At 42.2% G+C, this 16,602-nt stretch overlaps 1 protein-coding gene across 1 annotated transcript in view; it reads right to left on the reverse strand.

Moving 5' to 3' along the window:
* Positions 1 to 16,602, reverse strand: part of NUP133 (nucleoporin 133) — a 1,112,480-nt gene that overhangs the window by 284,500 nt on the left and 811,378 nt on the right. Inside the window, 1 exon segment of the mRNA XM_073627602.1 lies at positions 8,861 to 9,100. Coding sequence (XP_073483703.1) covers positions 8,861 to 9,100 — 240 coding nt within the window.

The following is a 16,602-nucleotide window of genomic DNA, read 5'->3' on the forward strand; positions in this document are numbered from 1 at the left end:
CTTCCTTACTACGATCATATTCAGAACAAGGCGTGGATCGCACGCCTTTGAGAGTCTGATATATTCATCCGCACATGCTGTAGACACCTTGGTGTCCGGCTTGGCACGGTCACACGTGAGTGCAAAATTTTGATATCTTTTAAAACCTTTTTTAATAAAACGTCCCACAGTGGAGAGAGGTCTTATTCAAGAACTTGCTGGTTTATCCAACAAAGCGCATTTTGACCTATCTTAAAAAGTGGTCAAACACCTCTGGTGAGTTGCCATCTACCTTTTAAGCACTGATGAAGTTTTTAGAGAATGTTCTAATCAGAAGAATCCATTTATTCCTATGATGTTGGGATTGTCACATAACGACTTTTTATATGCTTGCAATTTTTTTATGATTCCTAATTATTGATTTTTATGTTGAATCCACCAATTTGATTTACAGCGCCAACACCTTTACCTTTGTTTCTTTATTCTATATATATTTTTTAAAGGGGCAGCTACTTCACTAAATCTCTACCCAAGGCGCCACTACCAGCCATATATTCACCTATAGCAGAAAAGGATTGTATAACCTCAGCTATTTTTTGTTGCCCGGTCATGTCTGTTAGCAGAGACGGGTTTATTCTCCACATGCCTCCCTTAAAGGAATTGTAAAGGCAGAAGGCTTTTTAGCTTCTAATCCACTCCCTGGTCATCTCTTGTCTCGACTACTGCAACTCCCTCCTAATTGGCTTACCTCTAAATAGGCTATCCCCGCTTTAGTCCATCATGAATGCTGCTGCCAGGCTCAACCATCTCACAAACCGCTCAGCGTCTGCTATATCCCTCTGCCAATCAGTCAACAAATTAAATTCAAGAAACTAACTATAACTTACAAAGCCATCCATAACATGGCCCCCAGCTTCATCACGTACCTAGTCAAAATATCAACCTAATTGTTCTCTTTGCTCCTCCCAAGACATCCTGCTCTTAAACTCCCTTGTTACCTCATCCCATGCTCGCCTTCAGGACTTCTCCAGAGCCTCTCCCATCCTTTGGAATGCTCTACCCCAATCTGTCCAACATTCTCCTACTTTGTCCACTTTCAGACGATCCCTGAAAACTAATTTCTTCAGAGAACCCTATCTGGCCCCCACCTAACAACTGTACATTTATTTTCTCCATCAGCACATCCCCCATAGGTATTATATCTCTTGACCTTCCCTCTTAGATTGTAAGCTATAAGGAGCAGAGCCCTCTGATTCCTACTGTATTACTAAGTGTATTGTATTAGTACTGTCTACCCTCAAGTTGTAAAGCGCTGCGTAAACTGTTGGTGCTATATAAATCCTGAATAATAATAATAATAATAATAATGCATTAAGATAAAAAAAACCTTTTTCGTGTAGCAGCCTCCTCCAGCACCCAATTACCTACCTGAGCTCCTTCTCTCTCCAGCGATGTCTACAATCCCCTCAGCCATCCAGTACACACCTGCTGATTGGCTAAGACAGAGCAGCGGCACCATTGGCTCCCGTGGCTGTCACAGTCAGTCAGCGAATCACGGGAAAGAGGGGGAGGGGCCAGGTCTGGGCTCCGTGTCTTAACAGAGATCTGACTTGGCTTGGGTGACCCCTGTACCAAGCTGCTGGCGGTGGGGGACTCTAATGAGGGAGAGACTAGGAGCAGCAAAGAGGGACCCAAGAGGAGGATCCAGGCTACTCTGTGCAAAACCAACTGCACAGAGGTGGTAAGTATAACATGTTTTTTATAAAAAAAAACAAAAAAAAAAACAAGCCTTTACAATCACTTTAAGACAGGGGGTGGGTGTGTATATGGACAATACAGGGGCATGGTCTGAGAATGTCCTAATACCTATATTAGCATCGGGAATATGTAATCTGAGTAAACGTATTAAGAAGGGGGGAAAAGTAGGCAAAATCTTTATCAAAAGAGTTAGCTGTTCACCATGTATTTTTCATTTTACACAAGGTTTTATAAGGTAAACTTGATTTGCTGTTTGAAGTATCCTGTAATGGTTTTAATGGCACATTAAAGTCTCCCCTCAGTAATATGCATCCTGAAGAAAATCCTTTCAGCTCCTCCACAACATGCTGACAGAATGTGACATGGGCTGAGTTAGGGAAGTAAATATTAGGTAATGTAATGGATGTCCCAGCCCACTGTCCTTTAAGAAACAGGAATCTCCCATTCAGGTCAGCATATTGTTAAGTAATTTCAATACCCACATTTCTATGTAGTAGTATAGTAACCCCCTTTTGATTTAGAAAATGTATTGGTTGAATGGTAGGCCTGGGGATAACGTTTGCTGTAAAAACGAGGTAGAGCACCTGTTTTAAAACGAGTTTCTTGAAGAAACAAAACTGGGTTTTACCTTATTTAATTCCCCTAATATGAAATTCTTTTCTCTGGGATGTTTAAACCTTTAGCCCTGGTTCACATTGATGTGATTTGGCATGTTAAATCACACGCCAAATCGGCAGCAATGGCAACATCCGAATCGGTGCACCAATTCCCAAAAGTAGTTTCTGTACTACTTTTGGCAATTTGGGGGTGCTTTTTCCATTAACATCTTTGCAGAGACACACACAGATGTCTCTGAAATTGCCCCCGAAGTAGGGACTGACATGCGGGAATGAAATTGTGCGAGTTCAGCTGAACTCACACGATTTCATTCCCGCAGTCACTGTGAACCTAGGCTTAATGTTATGTGTAATCAAAAAAGGCTGTTTACTAAGCGAGGAGTAAAGCATGGTGGAATTAAATTGTTCGGTAAATTGACCCTGTGATTACACAACCTTTCAGACTGTAAAAAAAAAAAAAAAAAAAAAAAAAAAGGAGGGAAAAGAGCACCACTTGGACTGAATTGTGGACACAGGAGTTGTAGGTACTATTTTGATGAATTTTTATTGATCACTCACTCTACAGTCTTTCACCTTGCACTTTACTTGGGTGGCTTGGTTCTTTCCACCCTACATACTGGTAGTCCCTCCTGGCCTGTGCACACCAGTATGTTTTTATCACTCTATCAACTCGTTCCTTATCTAGGCCTTGTCACATTATTTACTTATCACCAGGTGGTCACATATTTATATACTCTGTATCAAATAATTAGTGGGACTGCTTTAGCAGTCCCACTATTGTTATTCGATTTTATTAGTGGGACTGCTTTAGCAGTCCCACTATTGTTATTCGATTTTATTAGTGGGACTGCTTTAGCAGTCCCACTATTGTTATTCGATTTTATTAGTGGGAATGCTTTAGCAGTCCCACTATTGTTATTTGATTTTATTTTTATCATTATATTTTATTCCATACGTTTTTTGGCTCTGCGTAACTTCTGCATACTTTTAGCTATTAAAATGTTCGTCTCTTTCAAATGATGATTGGACTTTTTCAACTTTTTTTCTACTATTTATACTTTTTAAAATATTAAGCTTTTTAACACTTTTTTTTAACATTGAAGTCAACGGGAGCATGCTTCAGATCCTTAAAATCTTCTTCCGCTCCCAAAAGTTTCAGCTCCTTCATACTTTCACCTACAAACGCCAAACAAACTTTAAAATGTTCACAAAATATTCAGCTATCTGGCTATATCTTTTCAGTTTGATATCTTTTACAGTTTTTGTGAAAAAGCTGTTTGTTTGGTGGTCATTTCAGGAAATTTTAGCCATTTCAACACAGTGTACTGTGTTGGTTTTGTTGCCATGGTTACCAAAGCTTCTGTTATACACAGGAGGGGGAGGTGGCTGGAGCATCTCAGCTCTGATTACAGAGCCCGGGGGAGGGGACAGACACACCATGTACTGATTTATAATACAGGAATATGATGGGGCCGTTTTGATGGGACAATTCTGATGGGGCAGTTTTGATGGTGGCAATATGATGGGGCAGTTTTGATGGTGGCAATATGATGGGGCAGTTTTGATGGTGGCAAAATGATGGGGCAGTTTTGATGGTGGCAATATGATGGGGCAAGTTTTGATGGGGCAATTCTGATGGGGCTAGTTTTGATGGTGGCAATATGATGGGGCAGTTTTGATGGGGCAATTCTGATGGGGCAGTTTTGATGGTGGCAATATGATGGGGCAGTTTTGATGGTGGCAAAATGATGGGGCAGTTTTGATGGTGGCAAAATGATGGGGCAGTTTTGATGGTGGCAAAATGATGGGGCAGTTTTGATGGTGGCAAAATGATGGGGCAGTTTTGATGGTGGCAAAATGATGGGGCAGTTTTGATGGTGGCAAAATGATGGGGCAGTTTGGTGGTGGCAAAATGATGGGGCAGTTTTGATGGTGGCAAAATGATGGGGCAGTTTTGATGGTGGCAAAATGATGGGGCAGTTTTGATGGCGGCAAAATGATGGGGCAGTTTTGATGGCGGCAAAATGATGGGGCAGTTTTGATGGCGGCAAAATGATGGGGCAGTTTTGATGGCGGCAAAATGATGGGGCAGTTTTGATGGGGCAGTTTTGATGGGACAGTTTTGATGGGGGCAGTTTTGATGGCAATATGATGGGGGCAGTTTTGATGATGGCCACTTTAGCAATTCAGCATTCCCACGCATTTTCCCCAGGAAATGCATTTTCTAGTTAGTCACTATGTCATACACCTTATGTGTTAAAACTATATATGCTTAATTTTATTTTTTATAGATGGGCTCTTTGTGGCTCACACCACCCCTCACTATCCATGGGGAATTTGTCCCCAGATTGTCCTCCTTTAGTGGTCGTTCCATCGGTGTTGTGGGGATCGCCGCCTCAGCTCCCAGGGCTGATGATTCTTCCGGCCGACCCTCAGCTCTCCATGCCCAGTTGGGTTTGTAAGTATGAGTGGGGGACTTATTCCTCCATATCAATTTTTTCTTTATAATTACCCAAATTATTATTTATTTTTAACATTTTATAGACATCTATTCTGCATCTGCTCCTAAAGAGTGGCACTCTACCTACGAAACACGCCAAACTAATAGATGCTCCCCCGTTATACATCTTACAACTGTTACCAATATTATGTTTCATTGGATCATACCAATTTATGTTATGTTTTATTGTGGAGATACGCAGGAACTAGTTAAGGTTAAAAGCGCCGCTGCCGAAGCAGCGGTTTAGGAGCGGTGTATACATTGCTCCAGCACCGCCCCAAAGATGCAGTTTGCAGAACTTTTTTTCCTGTGCTGCAAGTGCACCGCCCCAGTGTGAAAGCACTCGGGCGTTCACACTGGGGCTGCAGAAGAGGCAGTTTACAGACGCTTTTCAGGCGCTATTTTTAGCGCAAAAACTCCTGTAAAATGCGTCAGTGTAAAAGTAGCCCTCCCCCACTCCACTGCCACATCTGGCACCTTTTGGGGGGGTAGGGAGTACCTGGTTTTGACAGGTACCCACTCCAACTTCCGGGTAAGATCGCCGCTGAAATATACAAAGCTGTTTAGCCCCTCCTCTTTCCCCCTACAGCCTTCTGAGAGACACACAGAAGAATGCAGAACCATTCACAAAGCGCAGCGTGACACACTCATACGCAGAAGGAAACTGGCTGTGAAGCCGAAAGGCTTCACTGCCCGGTTTCCCTTAGTCAAGATGCCTGCACCCAAAGCCGATTGAAGAATCGGCTCGGGTGCTGACATCACTGGATCCCTGGACAGGTAAATGTCCTTAATTAAACGTCAACAGCTACAATATTTGTATAGCTGCTGACTTTTAATTTTTTGGGGGGAGACTGGAGCTCCTCTTTAGGGGTGGGGGGTTTGGCAGACAGCAAAAATGCAGCTTAACCGCACATTTTTGCCACCCTAAACAGCCAGTCTAAACGAGACCAAAGGCCTTGTTCAAACAGGGTATACTACAGCAAGGCCATGATTAGCTGCACAGGGATGCAAGGGTGTTCCGTGCATCCCATGCAGATAATCATTTTTATGTTAATTGGGACACAGCGGCTGCACAGGAATGTGAAGGTATTCCGCGCACGTGCGGGTAAACATCCCTCCATGGGCGTGCGATGTAGCACACCCCATTGAGTGAGACCTTAGCAGGAATTTAGCAGAAACTTTGTAAGTTATGTTGTGGTTTTATGTGCAAATAAGGATTTTAGCATTTTTTCAGTGAAAATAATGATCTGATAAACATGTGCGCAAGTATTGTGGGGCTGAAAAAAATCAGTAGCACCTTTTTATTATACAGATCAGGTGCTTTCAGTAAATGTATGGTTTTAGGGGGGGGGGGGGGGGTCTTTTTCAAAATCTGAAAGCTGTAAGTGATAAATAAAAACATCCAAAATTTTAGAGACATTTCTGCGTACATTTCACTTTTGCCATTTCGCAAAAAGGTGCAATTTAAAATTTACAAATATTTATTTATTAACTCAACACGGGAGAAGCTTTTATATTTAGCAGGAATTTTGTAAAATTGTGTTTTTTTATGTATATATAAATATATGGTTTTGGGGTCTTTCACAAATTCTGAAAGCTGTAAGGGAAAAATTAAAACCTTCAGTTTTTTTGAAAAAAAAAAATTGGATATTTACATTTTTGCGTACGTTCGATTTTCACCATTTTGCAAAAAGGCGCAATTTAAAAGTTACAAATATTTTTATTTATTAACTCAATACAGGTTAAGCTTTTATATTTAGTAGGAATTTTGTAAAATTTGCTGTGTATTTATCTGCTAATCATGATTTTAGTTGATTTTTTTTTTTTATTTTAGTGGATTTTTAGCAAAAATATTGTTTTGATAAACATTTGTGCAAATATCGTGGGACCTTAGAAATCAGTAGCACCTATTCTACTGGTCATGTGCTTTCAGAAAATATATGGTTTGTGGGTCTTTTACAAACTCTGAAAGCTATAAGTGAAAAATAAAAAAGCAAAGAAAAAAATTGCAAAAATGGTCTGGCAACTTGAGCGTACAAAATGGAGCACAGGGCTTGGCAGCGAAAGGGTTAAAGGCATATTAAAAACGTGTTTTTTTTTTAACAAACATGTGATACTTACCTGCTCTGTGCAGTGGTTTTGCAGTGGTTTTGCAGAGAGCAGTCTGGATCCTCCTGTTTTAGGGTCCCACACTGCTGCCAGGTGTCCCCACAGCAAGCAGCTTGCTATTGGGGCACCCAAGCAAGCGTGCTCCCTACCCACTGCTTTGTGTGCCCATTCACACATGGAGCCGTGACTCTGCCCTGCCCTGTCTCCTGATTAGCTCACTGGCTGTGACTGACAACAGCCAATCAGGAGTGCGAGTCCCTGGAGAGACAAGGCTCTTGTGGGCTGGATCAAGAGGGGACTCAGGTAAGTATTAGGGGGGCTACTGCAAAACAGGTGGTTTATTATGGTTTATAATGAGTATATCATTGGAATCAGAGTTATTATTATAGTCAAATGCTCAGCTCTAGCAATCTTCTGTGTCTGCATAAAACTTCAATTATTGCTGGAATGAAATGGTATGAATAACTTTAATAAAAATACACTAGGTGTTAACTCGGCAAACCATCACTAGATGCCTTCAAAAGTTTAAAAATCAGCTATAGAAGTTCCATTGAAGAAAATGGCAAAATGCAAAAGTTTGAACTAATTCAGATGTTCGGATCCACAAATCCTGAACAATAAAAAAACATTAATGATCCTCTCCTCTTCTACATTTTATGGAATGGTGAAAAGGTACAGAAGTCTTTTAACCTCTAACTGCAAAACCCAGGGAGGTGAAGGAACAGAAGTCAGGTTGTTGCAGTATTACCTGGCTGCAAGCACTTGAGAGGGAAGCAGTAGAAGGAAGTGTAAACACTATGTACGCTGAAAGGTGAGGGGGTCATCATTTTTTGTCTCTACAGGTAGTGAGGTCAACAGGTAAGGGCAACATTTTCACTTGGTAGCCATGAATTCTGGCCTGGGTCATGGCTAAATCTCCTAGGTCACCAGCTCTGCGGCCCAGAGTCCTCACAGCCTGCGAGAGTCCTGCGTTGTCAAGTTAGCACAAAATGTCCTTTACAAAATGAGCCTGATTGGGAGCCTAGAAACAAAAGTAGCCAAAACCCTGTGCTTATAAAAAGGCTTACACCAAAAACACAGAAACTGCGCTTAGATCAGAAAAAGTGCTTACACAAACTATAAATGACCAGCGATTTAAAAGTTGATTGGAGAAGGGAAAACATATAAAGAAGTGCAGAAACTGATAGGCTGCTCAGCTAAAATGATATCAAATACTTTAAACTAGCAACCAAAACCATGAAGACGTGGAAGAAAACAGAAAACTACCATTCAAATGGATCAAAGAATAGCCAAAACGGCAAAGACTCAGCCAATGATCAGCTCCAGAGTGATCAAAGAAGGTCTAAAGTTACCTGTGAGTACTGTAACAATTAGAAGAAGCTTATGTGTAGCCACGCTATTGGCAAGAAGTCCCTGTAAGGTTCAATTGTTGAAAAAAAAAAATGTAATGTGCTGAAGAGGTTACAATTTGCCAAAGAACAAAGCCTGGTCTAAAGAAAAATGGGGCAACATTTGTAGATGGATGAAAGCAGGTCTGGGGGCCTGCAGTTTGTCGGACGACCCCTAAACACTGAATTCAAGCCACAGTACACTGTGGAGACAGTGAATCATGGTGGACGTTTCTCATACTATGATGTTGGTCTCATTTATCGCATACCAGGGATTATGGATCAGTTTGAATACATCAAAATACTTGAAAAGGTCATGTTGCTTTATGCCGATGAGGAAATGCCCTTAAAATGGGTGTTACAACAAGACAAAGACCCCAAACATTGTTAATGTGTGCTTTTGATACCCAAGTGAATTAAAAAAAAAAACATTTAGTGCATTTCAAAATGTCTTGTTTCACATTGCCTTAGGGAATAGAAAATGTGAATAATATAAAACTTTTACTTACAAAATGGAGTGATTAGTTCAGATCTCTTCTGTGCATACTCTATTTCAAGAGCATTGTATCGCTCCTGGCTGGATGGCTGGTCCACAGATTTCAACTGAGTGACGTAATCATCAAGAAAATAATTCAATAGGGATGCCAGATGTTCCGTGAGCTCACTGCGGAGTATGGAATCAGCCTGAGGGTAGACTTTAAGAATTATGCTGTGCTGACGTGAAATAACTGTACGAATACCTACAGAAGCTGTAAAAGAAAAATTTGCGTAAACAAAATGGTTAATATAAACTCAAAATACTTATCCATATATAAATGTTAACCCCTTGTCAACTAGAGTCAAAACAAACCTTAAAGCCAGACCCAATTTTCCAACTTTGACACAAGTTAGCATAACTGTACATATTGTTGAAAATACTTGCATCTGGGTGGATACCTTGGGCTTTTTTTTCAGGCCAGATTGGGCTTTCATTTGGTAGTAAAACATAATGGATGTCTCCTAATTTTGCTTTATAATAAAGAAAAACTGGCCCAAAATAGTGAAAAAATATACTTTTACATTTTAGCTGTATATTTTTATGCATTTACCATGACCCACAGGAAGAAAAAAAAACACTGCAAATTAAATTCTCTACTTCTGATGATCATGGCAAAAGCACATATGTGCGTGTTGTCAGGGGTTAGCTAAAGGGGGATCACCTTCCCTGGGATAAAATAGGATTTTTAAAACAGCTTACCTGTAAAATCCTTTTCTTTGAGGTACATTACGGGACACAGAGCCATAATACGTACTATGTGGGTTTAATAGGCCACCCTTAGGTGCTGGACACTGTCACACCCTAAATTAAATACATTGGACTAAGTCAGTGGTCTGAAAACTGCGGCCCTTGGGCACTACTACTACTACTGGCCTTTATTTTGCCCTCAGGCACTATTCCTCCCACTGACACCAACAAGGAGGCACCATTTCTTCCACTGACACAAACCGTTCCTCTTACTGAAACCAACAATGGGGCTCTTTTTTTCTTCCACTGACACCAATGAAGGGGCACTATTCCTCCCCTCCCTATATAACCCCTCCCACTGGTGGGAGTACCTCAGTTTTGTAGCAAAGCAATACACATGTACACCAAGAAGGGAGGGACCTCTGTGTCCCGTGATATACCTCAAAGAAAAGGATTTTACAGGTAAGCTGTTTTAAAAATCCTTCTTTCTTATCGTACATCACGGGACACAGAGCCATAGTACTTACTATGTGGGATGTTCCATAGCAATGCCAACTGAAGGGGGGGAGACACAACAAAAGTAGGGCACCAAGAGACCAGAGAACTTATACTGCAGTACACTGCGCCCAAAGGGTGACCTCTCACATCTAAGGAGTAAGATAATACGGCACTCTCTGGATACAACATTAAGACGACAGTGGGGGGGGGGTAAAGGGGGAACAATCAGGTATCTATTGGGGGTGGTTGGGCCATATAAAGATACAAACTATGGCCATAAAACAATGTAACAGTGGTTTAAGGACAGTGTTGACCATGGTATTGTAAACAGTAACAAAACACTATTGATAAAAACAATATTAAAACCAATAAAAAAAAAACAAAATGTTTAAAACCAATGTAAAGAATGATATTGAAGGAAACTGTCCACAGAGGGCTGCCAGTTCAGAGTGAGAATGCACAAGAACTCTTTAATAGATGAAAAACAAAAAGAACAGCGCCCTCTAAGTGCAGTATATAAGCTGGTTTAATCAATGAAATGGTTTAAAAACACTCACAAAAGTGAAGGAACAATAGGCATGAAATATCATCCGCTCCCGACGGCCGGGTAAGAGTGGGGGAGGTCCGGTGTAGATGCGGCAGTGGCTGTGTCTCCTGGATCCGATCCTATGCCGGTCACACTGCTGGTTCACTGTGCTGTCCGGTGGATAGGGAAGAGAATCGATGGTATACACTGCTCGCTGGGGCGGACGTCACTTCCGGGTTGGGTCGGCGGGAGTTGCTTGCGTTTCGGGACATGCGAGTCCCTTCCTCAGGCTTGAATGGTGGCCATCTTTGGTGGGGGCATGAACATTATACACAATATTACACACAAGGGGAGGGGGATGAAAGGGGAGTGGGAGGGAGTAAAAAAAACTACATGCGACCTAATCGGTGTGTGTATGGCAGTGGATTGAAGATGTATGTGCAGCAGATGGGGGGGGGGGGGGGGGCCGGAAGGAGGAGTGAATAAGGTAAAAAATTGAATAAAATAAAATGGAATAGAGCGAAAATGTAATGTGATGAGGGAAAAATAAAATGTGGAGGGGGGGTTTGGGGATGGAGACTGGGTGGTTGGGTAAAAATAAAAATAAATATAAAATAAAATAAAAATAAGAATAAAGATAAAATGAAAAAAAAAAAAAAAATTAACAAAATAAAATGATGATGAAGGTTATGGAAAGTGGTATTTTATGGGAACATGATTAAGGATTAATATTAAGTGGTTGGTGGTGGTTATTTGTTGATAGGGGTCAGAGGGAGAGTGGTTAAATGGACTATTGGGGTGGGAGGATGATACTGTTAAAAAGTATTCATCATACTGGTGTTACAGAGGGTAAATTCGTAGATGTGACAATGATGTTAGACTGAATAGAGAAAATACCCATGTATGAAACAATAATGTCAGCAATAATGAATCAGAAAAATAAACCAAAATACGGATGAAAAAGGTATATTTGGAGTTACACAGGGGTGGATGTGTAAGTATGCGTTTGTGTAACATATTACGTATGCATGTGCAAGAAGCAACCTTACAGATGTAAGGGCATTTTATTATGGAGGGTCATCAGCAAGAACAGATAGAATACTGGAGGCCATGTATTGTCTGGGTCATAGTAAGATGTTCATTTCTATGGTTTTGTTTAGGCCTCCAGGGGATAGAGTATCCAGGGTGTAAATCCAATAATTATCTTTTTCGCAGAGTCTTTTGTATCGTTCAGCGGGGGGGAAAAGTGTTCGGAATGGACTCCAGTATCCAAACCCGTAATCCAATGGAGGACTGGTCATGGAATTCCAGGAAGTGTCTGGGGACACTGTGTTTGTCCTTTCCCTGTTCGACCAAGTTGCGGTGTTCTCCAAAGCATTTATGTAGGGTTCGGATAGTGCGGCCGACGTACAGTAGGCCACAAGGGCAGGTCAGACAATAGATTACTTATTCGGAGGAGCATGTGAAGAAATCAGGTATTGTATATTGTTTGAACAAACAAGAAGGGACTTATGAACCAAGATACTTTGCTTAATTCAATATGGATGTTAACAGATGGGGGTGATACCCTAACAGCATCTGCATATAAATGCAGCTACTTGCAAACACCCAAGGGCTCAAAAGATCATGGGTGGGTGTGTTCCTCTGAATTAGAGAGCATATCAGAAAAAAAGGGGAGGGAAGGAGAACTAATTCTTCAACAAGGAACCAGCAAGGTAGCAAAAATATGATTTATAATAGAAAGATAATACCACATATACACCAAACAGTATCAGAAAAATATGACAGTAAGTGAACCAAATACCACCACTAACAATAAAATAGACAACGTTGTCTAAAGACAAAAACAACATACAGATGGCCACCACTACACATACAATCACATCTGATTGGCTGAATGGACAGGGACCGTCTCATATATAGTGTCTATAGAGTAATGTTAGAGGCCAGGAGGTGAATGTATGCAGCCGTGGATGATGGGAGTCCGCTGTGCACGCTGCCGGTGGCAGACATGGAGTGTAACTAGAAGTATAGGCCACGAGGGTTGCTGATAGTAGCACTTGCAGATGAATACTCAGCCACAGCTGATAACATACATAGGCAGCTGTGTAGATGCTGTGCAGAGGTACAGGAGGGAGTGTGTGCCTGTATGGGTGGTGATGTATAAACACAGCGTATTTGCTGAATCATGGAAAGATAATGGATAGATACAATCTCACCAGACCATGGACATCAGGGTATAGCAGGCATGCTAAACACTCCGATCCTCCTCGGGTCTTCTCAAGTTATGCAAGACAGCTAAATCCTCCTCTGGCCAAGTGGAAGTGGCTCGTAGGTCTGTGTGGACGAATGCCCGCCAGGATAGTGGAGATTGGGGGGATGTTGTGGCGTACCGCCTGAACGCGGTGTAACTCCTCAATCACTTCCTGGTTCCGTGCGGCAAGGCTTCAGCGGCTTAGCGAATCAGGTCCCCAGGGCTGGTGGGTGGATCTGTATGTGTGCTACGTAGGGCGTGATGGCGTCATGCTGACGCGTTTCATCCATCAAGGATTTCTTCAGAGCATGCGCCGTAGTCGGGGCAGGCAGCTTATATAGCCATTCCAGTTAGAGATGTAGATACGTCAGCTATCGGTTGTCTAGGCAACAGCGCAACAAATACACGGCCATTCATATCATAAGACAACAACAAATAAAGGTAGAACGGGCCCGTCCGTGGGTGCAGCACCTCCTCAAGGTGATACAAGAAGAATTGAATAAAGGGGGGGAGGGGAGGGAAAAAAAGAGGGGGAGGGAAAAAAAGAGGGGGGGGAGGGGGGGGGTAAAGGGAATAGTACTGAAGAAAATTAAGATGGATATGGGGATCAGACGTGAATGAGTGTATTATCAAATGGGCAAGACAAGAACAGAAGGGCATGAGGTGTCTCCCTTAACAACTATGATGTAAGGAATACTGACAAGTTGCACTCATTATTTAACCCATGTGGGGACATACTGTCAAGGGTATATATCCACATTTTTTCTTTCTGGCAGAGAATCCTGTCGAAGTCACCCCTTCTAAGGGGAAGATTTAACCTGTAGATACCCTTGACAGTAAGTCCCGTGGGATCCCCACCATGATGATTAAGGAAATGTAGGGGAATGGGACGCTCGTCATCCTTACTGAGAATGCTCTGGACGTGTTCACTGATTCTGATCCTGACTTTCCTTTTAGTTTTTCCCACATATTTTTTGCCACATGGGCATGTGAGCATATAAACTACTCGTGTGGTATTGCAGTTGATAAAGTTATAAATTTTAAACTGTCTCTTACCATCAGAATCAGTGAACACGTCCGTGCGCTCCACATACCTACAGATGGTACATCTGCCGCATTTAAACATGCCCCTTAGGGGTGGGAGTTGAGTGAGCCAATTTTGACTATGTGACCTTTGGTATTCGGAATGAATCAAATGGTCCCTGAGATTCCGAGAACGTCGAGCGGTGAGGAGAGGGCGTTCCCCCACTATCTCACCGAGAGCAGGGGAGCCAGAGAGAATATGCCAGTGGTTACTGAGAATGGTCCTAATTTGTTCCAATTGGGCACCATATTTGGTAATAATCCTAGGGGGCCCATGTCTATCTTTGGAGGCCGTAGGCTTCTTTCTAGCAAGAAGTTGCTGACGGTCCGTCTGGAGAGCTCTTTTCTTGGCTGTTCTAATAGACGCATGGGAATAACCCCTATCCCGAAATCTACCATATAGGTCCCTGGCTTCTGTGTCAAAATCCTGTTGTGTGGAGCAGTTTCTGCGAATACGGAGAAACTGTCCCACAGGTATACCTCTGATTAAAGATCTTGGATGGTCACTTGTGGCCTGGAGGAGTGTGTTCGCTGCCGTGGGTTTTCTATATGTTTTGGTACTAATCTTCCCGTTGTCAGCAGTGAGGGTCAGATCTAAAAAGGGGAGGGTGTGCTGGTGGGCTGTGTAAGTGAGCCTAATGTTCCGGTCGTTTGTGTTAAGTTCATCCATAAACAACACCAGTTCCTGTTCTGTACCCCCCCAGATCATAAGCACGTCATCGATGTACCTCAGCCACAGGTAGCTGTGGCCGAGGTACATCGACGAACGATAAACACACTCCTCCTCCCACATGCCCAAGTGGAGGCACGCATATGAGGGAGCCCAAGGTGCCCCCATTGAGGTACCTCTGATTTGTCGGTAATAGGTCCCCATAAACTGAAAGCAATTGTGCTCCAGCAAGAAGTTAAGTACATCGCATATGAACTCGTTTTGATGTCCCAAATGTGGAAATTTCTTATCAAGAAAGAATTGGACTGCTTTAAGCCCCCAGGCATGGGGAATTGATGTATATAAGGATTCGACATCTATACCAACCAAGAGAGATCCCTCCGGTAAGGCCACACCATCTAGATGTGATGATACATGCCCCGTGTCCTGCACGTAGGAGGGCAGGTCAAGTACCAACTCCTTGATTAGTGCATCAATGAATTTACCCGTTTTTTCAAGGGGACCATTCACTGCAGAAACAATGGGCCTACCGGGGGGATTGGTTAAAGACTTATGGAGCTTCGGTATGATATAGAAGGTGGGCGTGTTAAACTGAGATACCCTTAGAAAATTGAACTCCTTTTTATTGATTAATTTTTCCTCCAATGCTAAACTCAGCTGGTAATTTAGTTAATTAACAATGTCACGAAAGGGATTTGAATCAAGTTTGTGATAGGTGAATTTGTCACTAAGGAGTCTAAGTACTTCATTTTCATATTGATCCTCAGTAAGGAGGACCAAATTACCTCCCTTATCACTACCCTTAATTACGATACCGGGAGTCTCCTCTAGTTCTTTAAGGGCCTTTCTTTCATCTCTGGTAAGGTTGTCTATCCCCTTATACTTCCAATTGACCTTGGATAGGTCTCTTTTAACTTGTGCCAGGAAGAATTCAATGGACTTATGTTTGGATAACGGGGGCATTTTGCCTGATTTGATGGACAAGTTGGCCGAGCGGGTCAGGACAGTTTGCACAGAGGGTATCTCTGTGTCCGAATCAAAGTCCTCATTTTCTTGTAAAAGTGAAACAAGTGCATCTAAGGCCTCCCTTTCTTCTTTATTTTGGGTATCTTGATTAGTTTCAGTATGTTTAGATAGTTGCCAGTATCTAAAGATGACTTTTCTTAGGTAGAGGGAAATGTCCTTATATACTTCGAACTCGTTCATCCCTGACTTAGGAGAGAAAGAAAGGCCCCTACTGAGCAAGGAGAGATGATGTTGGTTCAGGGGGAACTCGGTAAGGTTAACAACCTTCATGTCTGTAGTGGAATTGAGTGAAGGTGTTACTTATAGACTATGAGTAGTTATGTCCTGTGTGTTCTCTTCCTCAACTGTCGCTGGCTTTTGCGGGTTTCCCTTTGTCTTCCCTGATGACTTGGAGGTGAATCTGGGGGTGTTTTCCCTTTTCCACTTGATTTGTTCTTCCCTGTGGTAGTTACAGGGATGTCTATTGGTGACTGATCCCTCTCTAAAAAAGTCACCGAGAGGTCTCTACGTTCACTGTCACTGTCAGTCGAGGAGTATTGTTTGCGGGTGGTCTTAGTGTTGGCTGAGCTGTTACTCCTTCCTCTATTTTTACGCGATCGACTCCTTCCTTTGTGGATTGTGGGATCAAACAGGTCACCACTTTCAAGGTCCAGTAAGTTTTGTTTAAATTTTTCTTGTTTATGGATTTTAAGATTTCTCTGGGTTTTTTCTACTTCTTTTTTAAGGAGCTCATTATGTTTTTCAAAGGCAGGGTCTGTTTTAAAGGGTTCAAGTAGACCAACACTAATATCTATCTCAGCTTTAATTTCATCAAGTTGGGCTTGTTCCTCATCAACAATCAACTGCATAAATTCAAAACCTCGCCTTATGCAGCTGGCCTTCCATGCCTCTATAAAGCGCGGTGTGTGAAGATGTCCAGCTGGGGTAACCTATTCTCTCAGACCTCTAGGGATGATTCCATTTTCAATG

The sequence above is a fragment of the Aquarana catesbeiana genome, linkage group LG04 (assembly GCF_042186555.1).
Source record: "Aquarana catesbeiana isolate 2022-GZ linkage group LG04, ASM4218655v1, whole genome shotgun sequence".
Classification (NCBI taxonomy): Eukaryota; Metazoa; Chordata; class Amphibia; order Anura; family Ranidae; genus Aquarana; species Aquarana catesbeiana.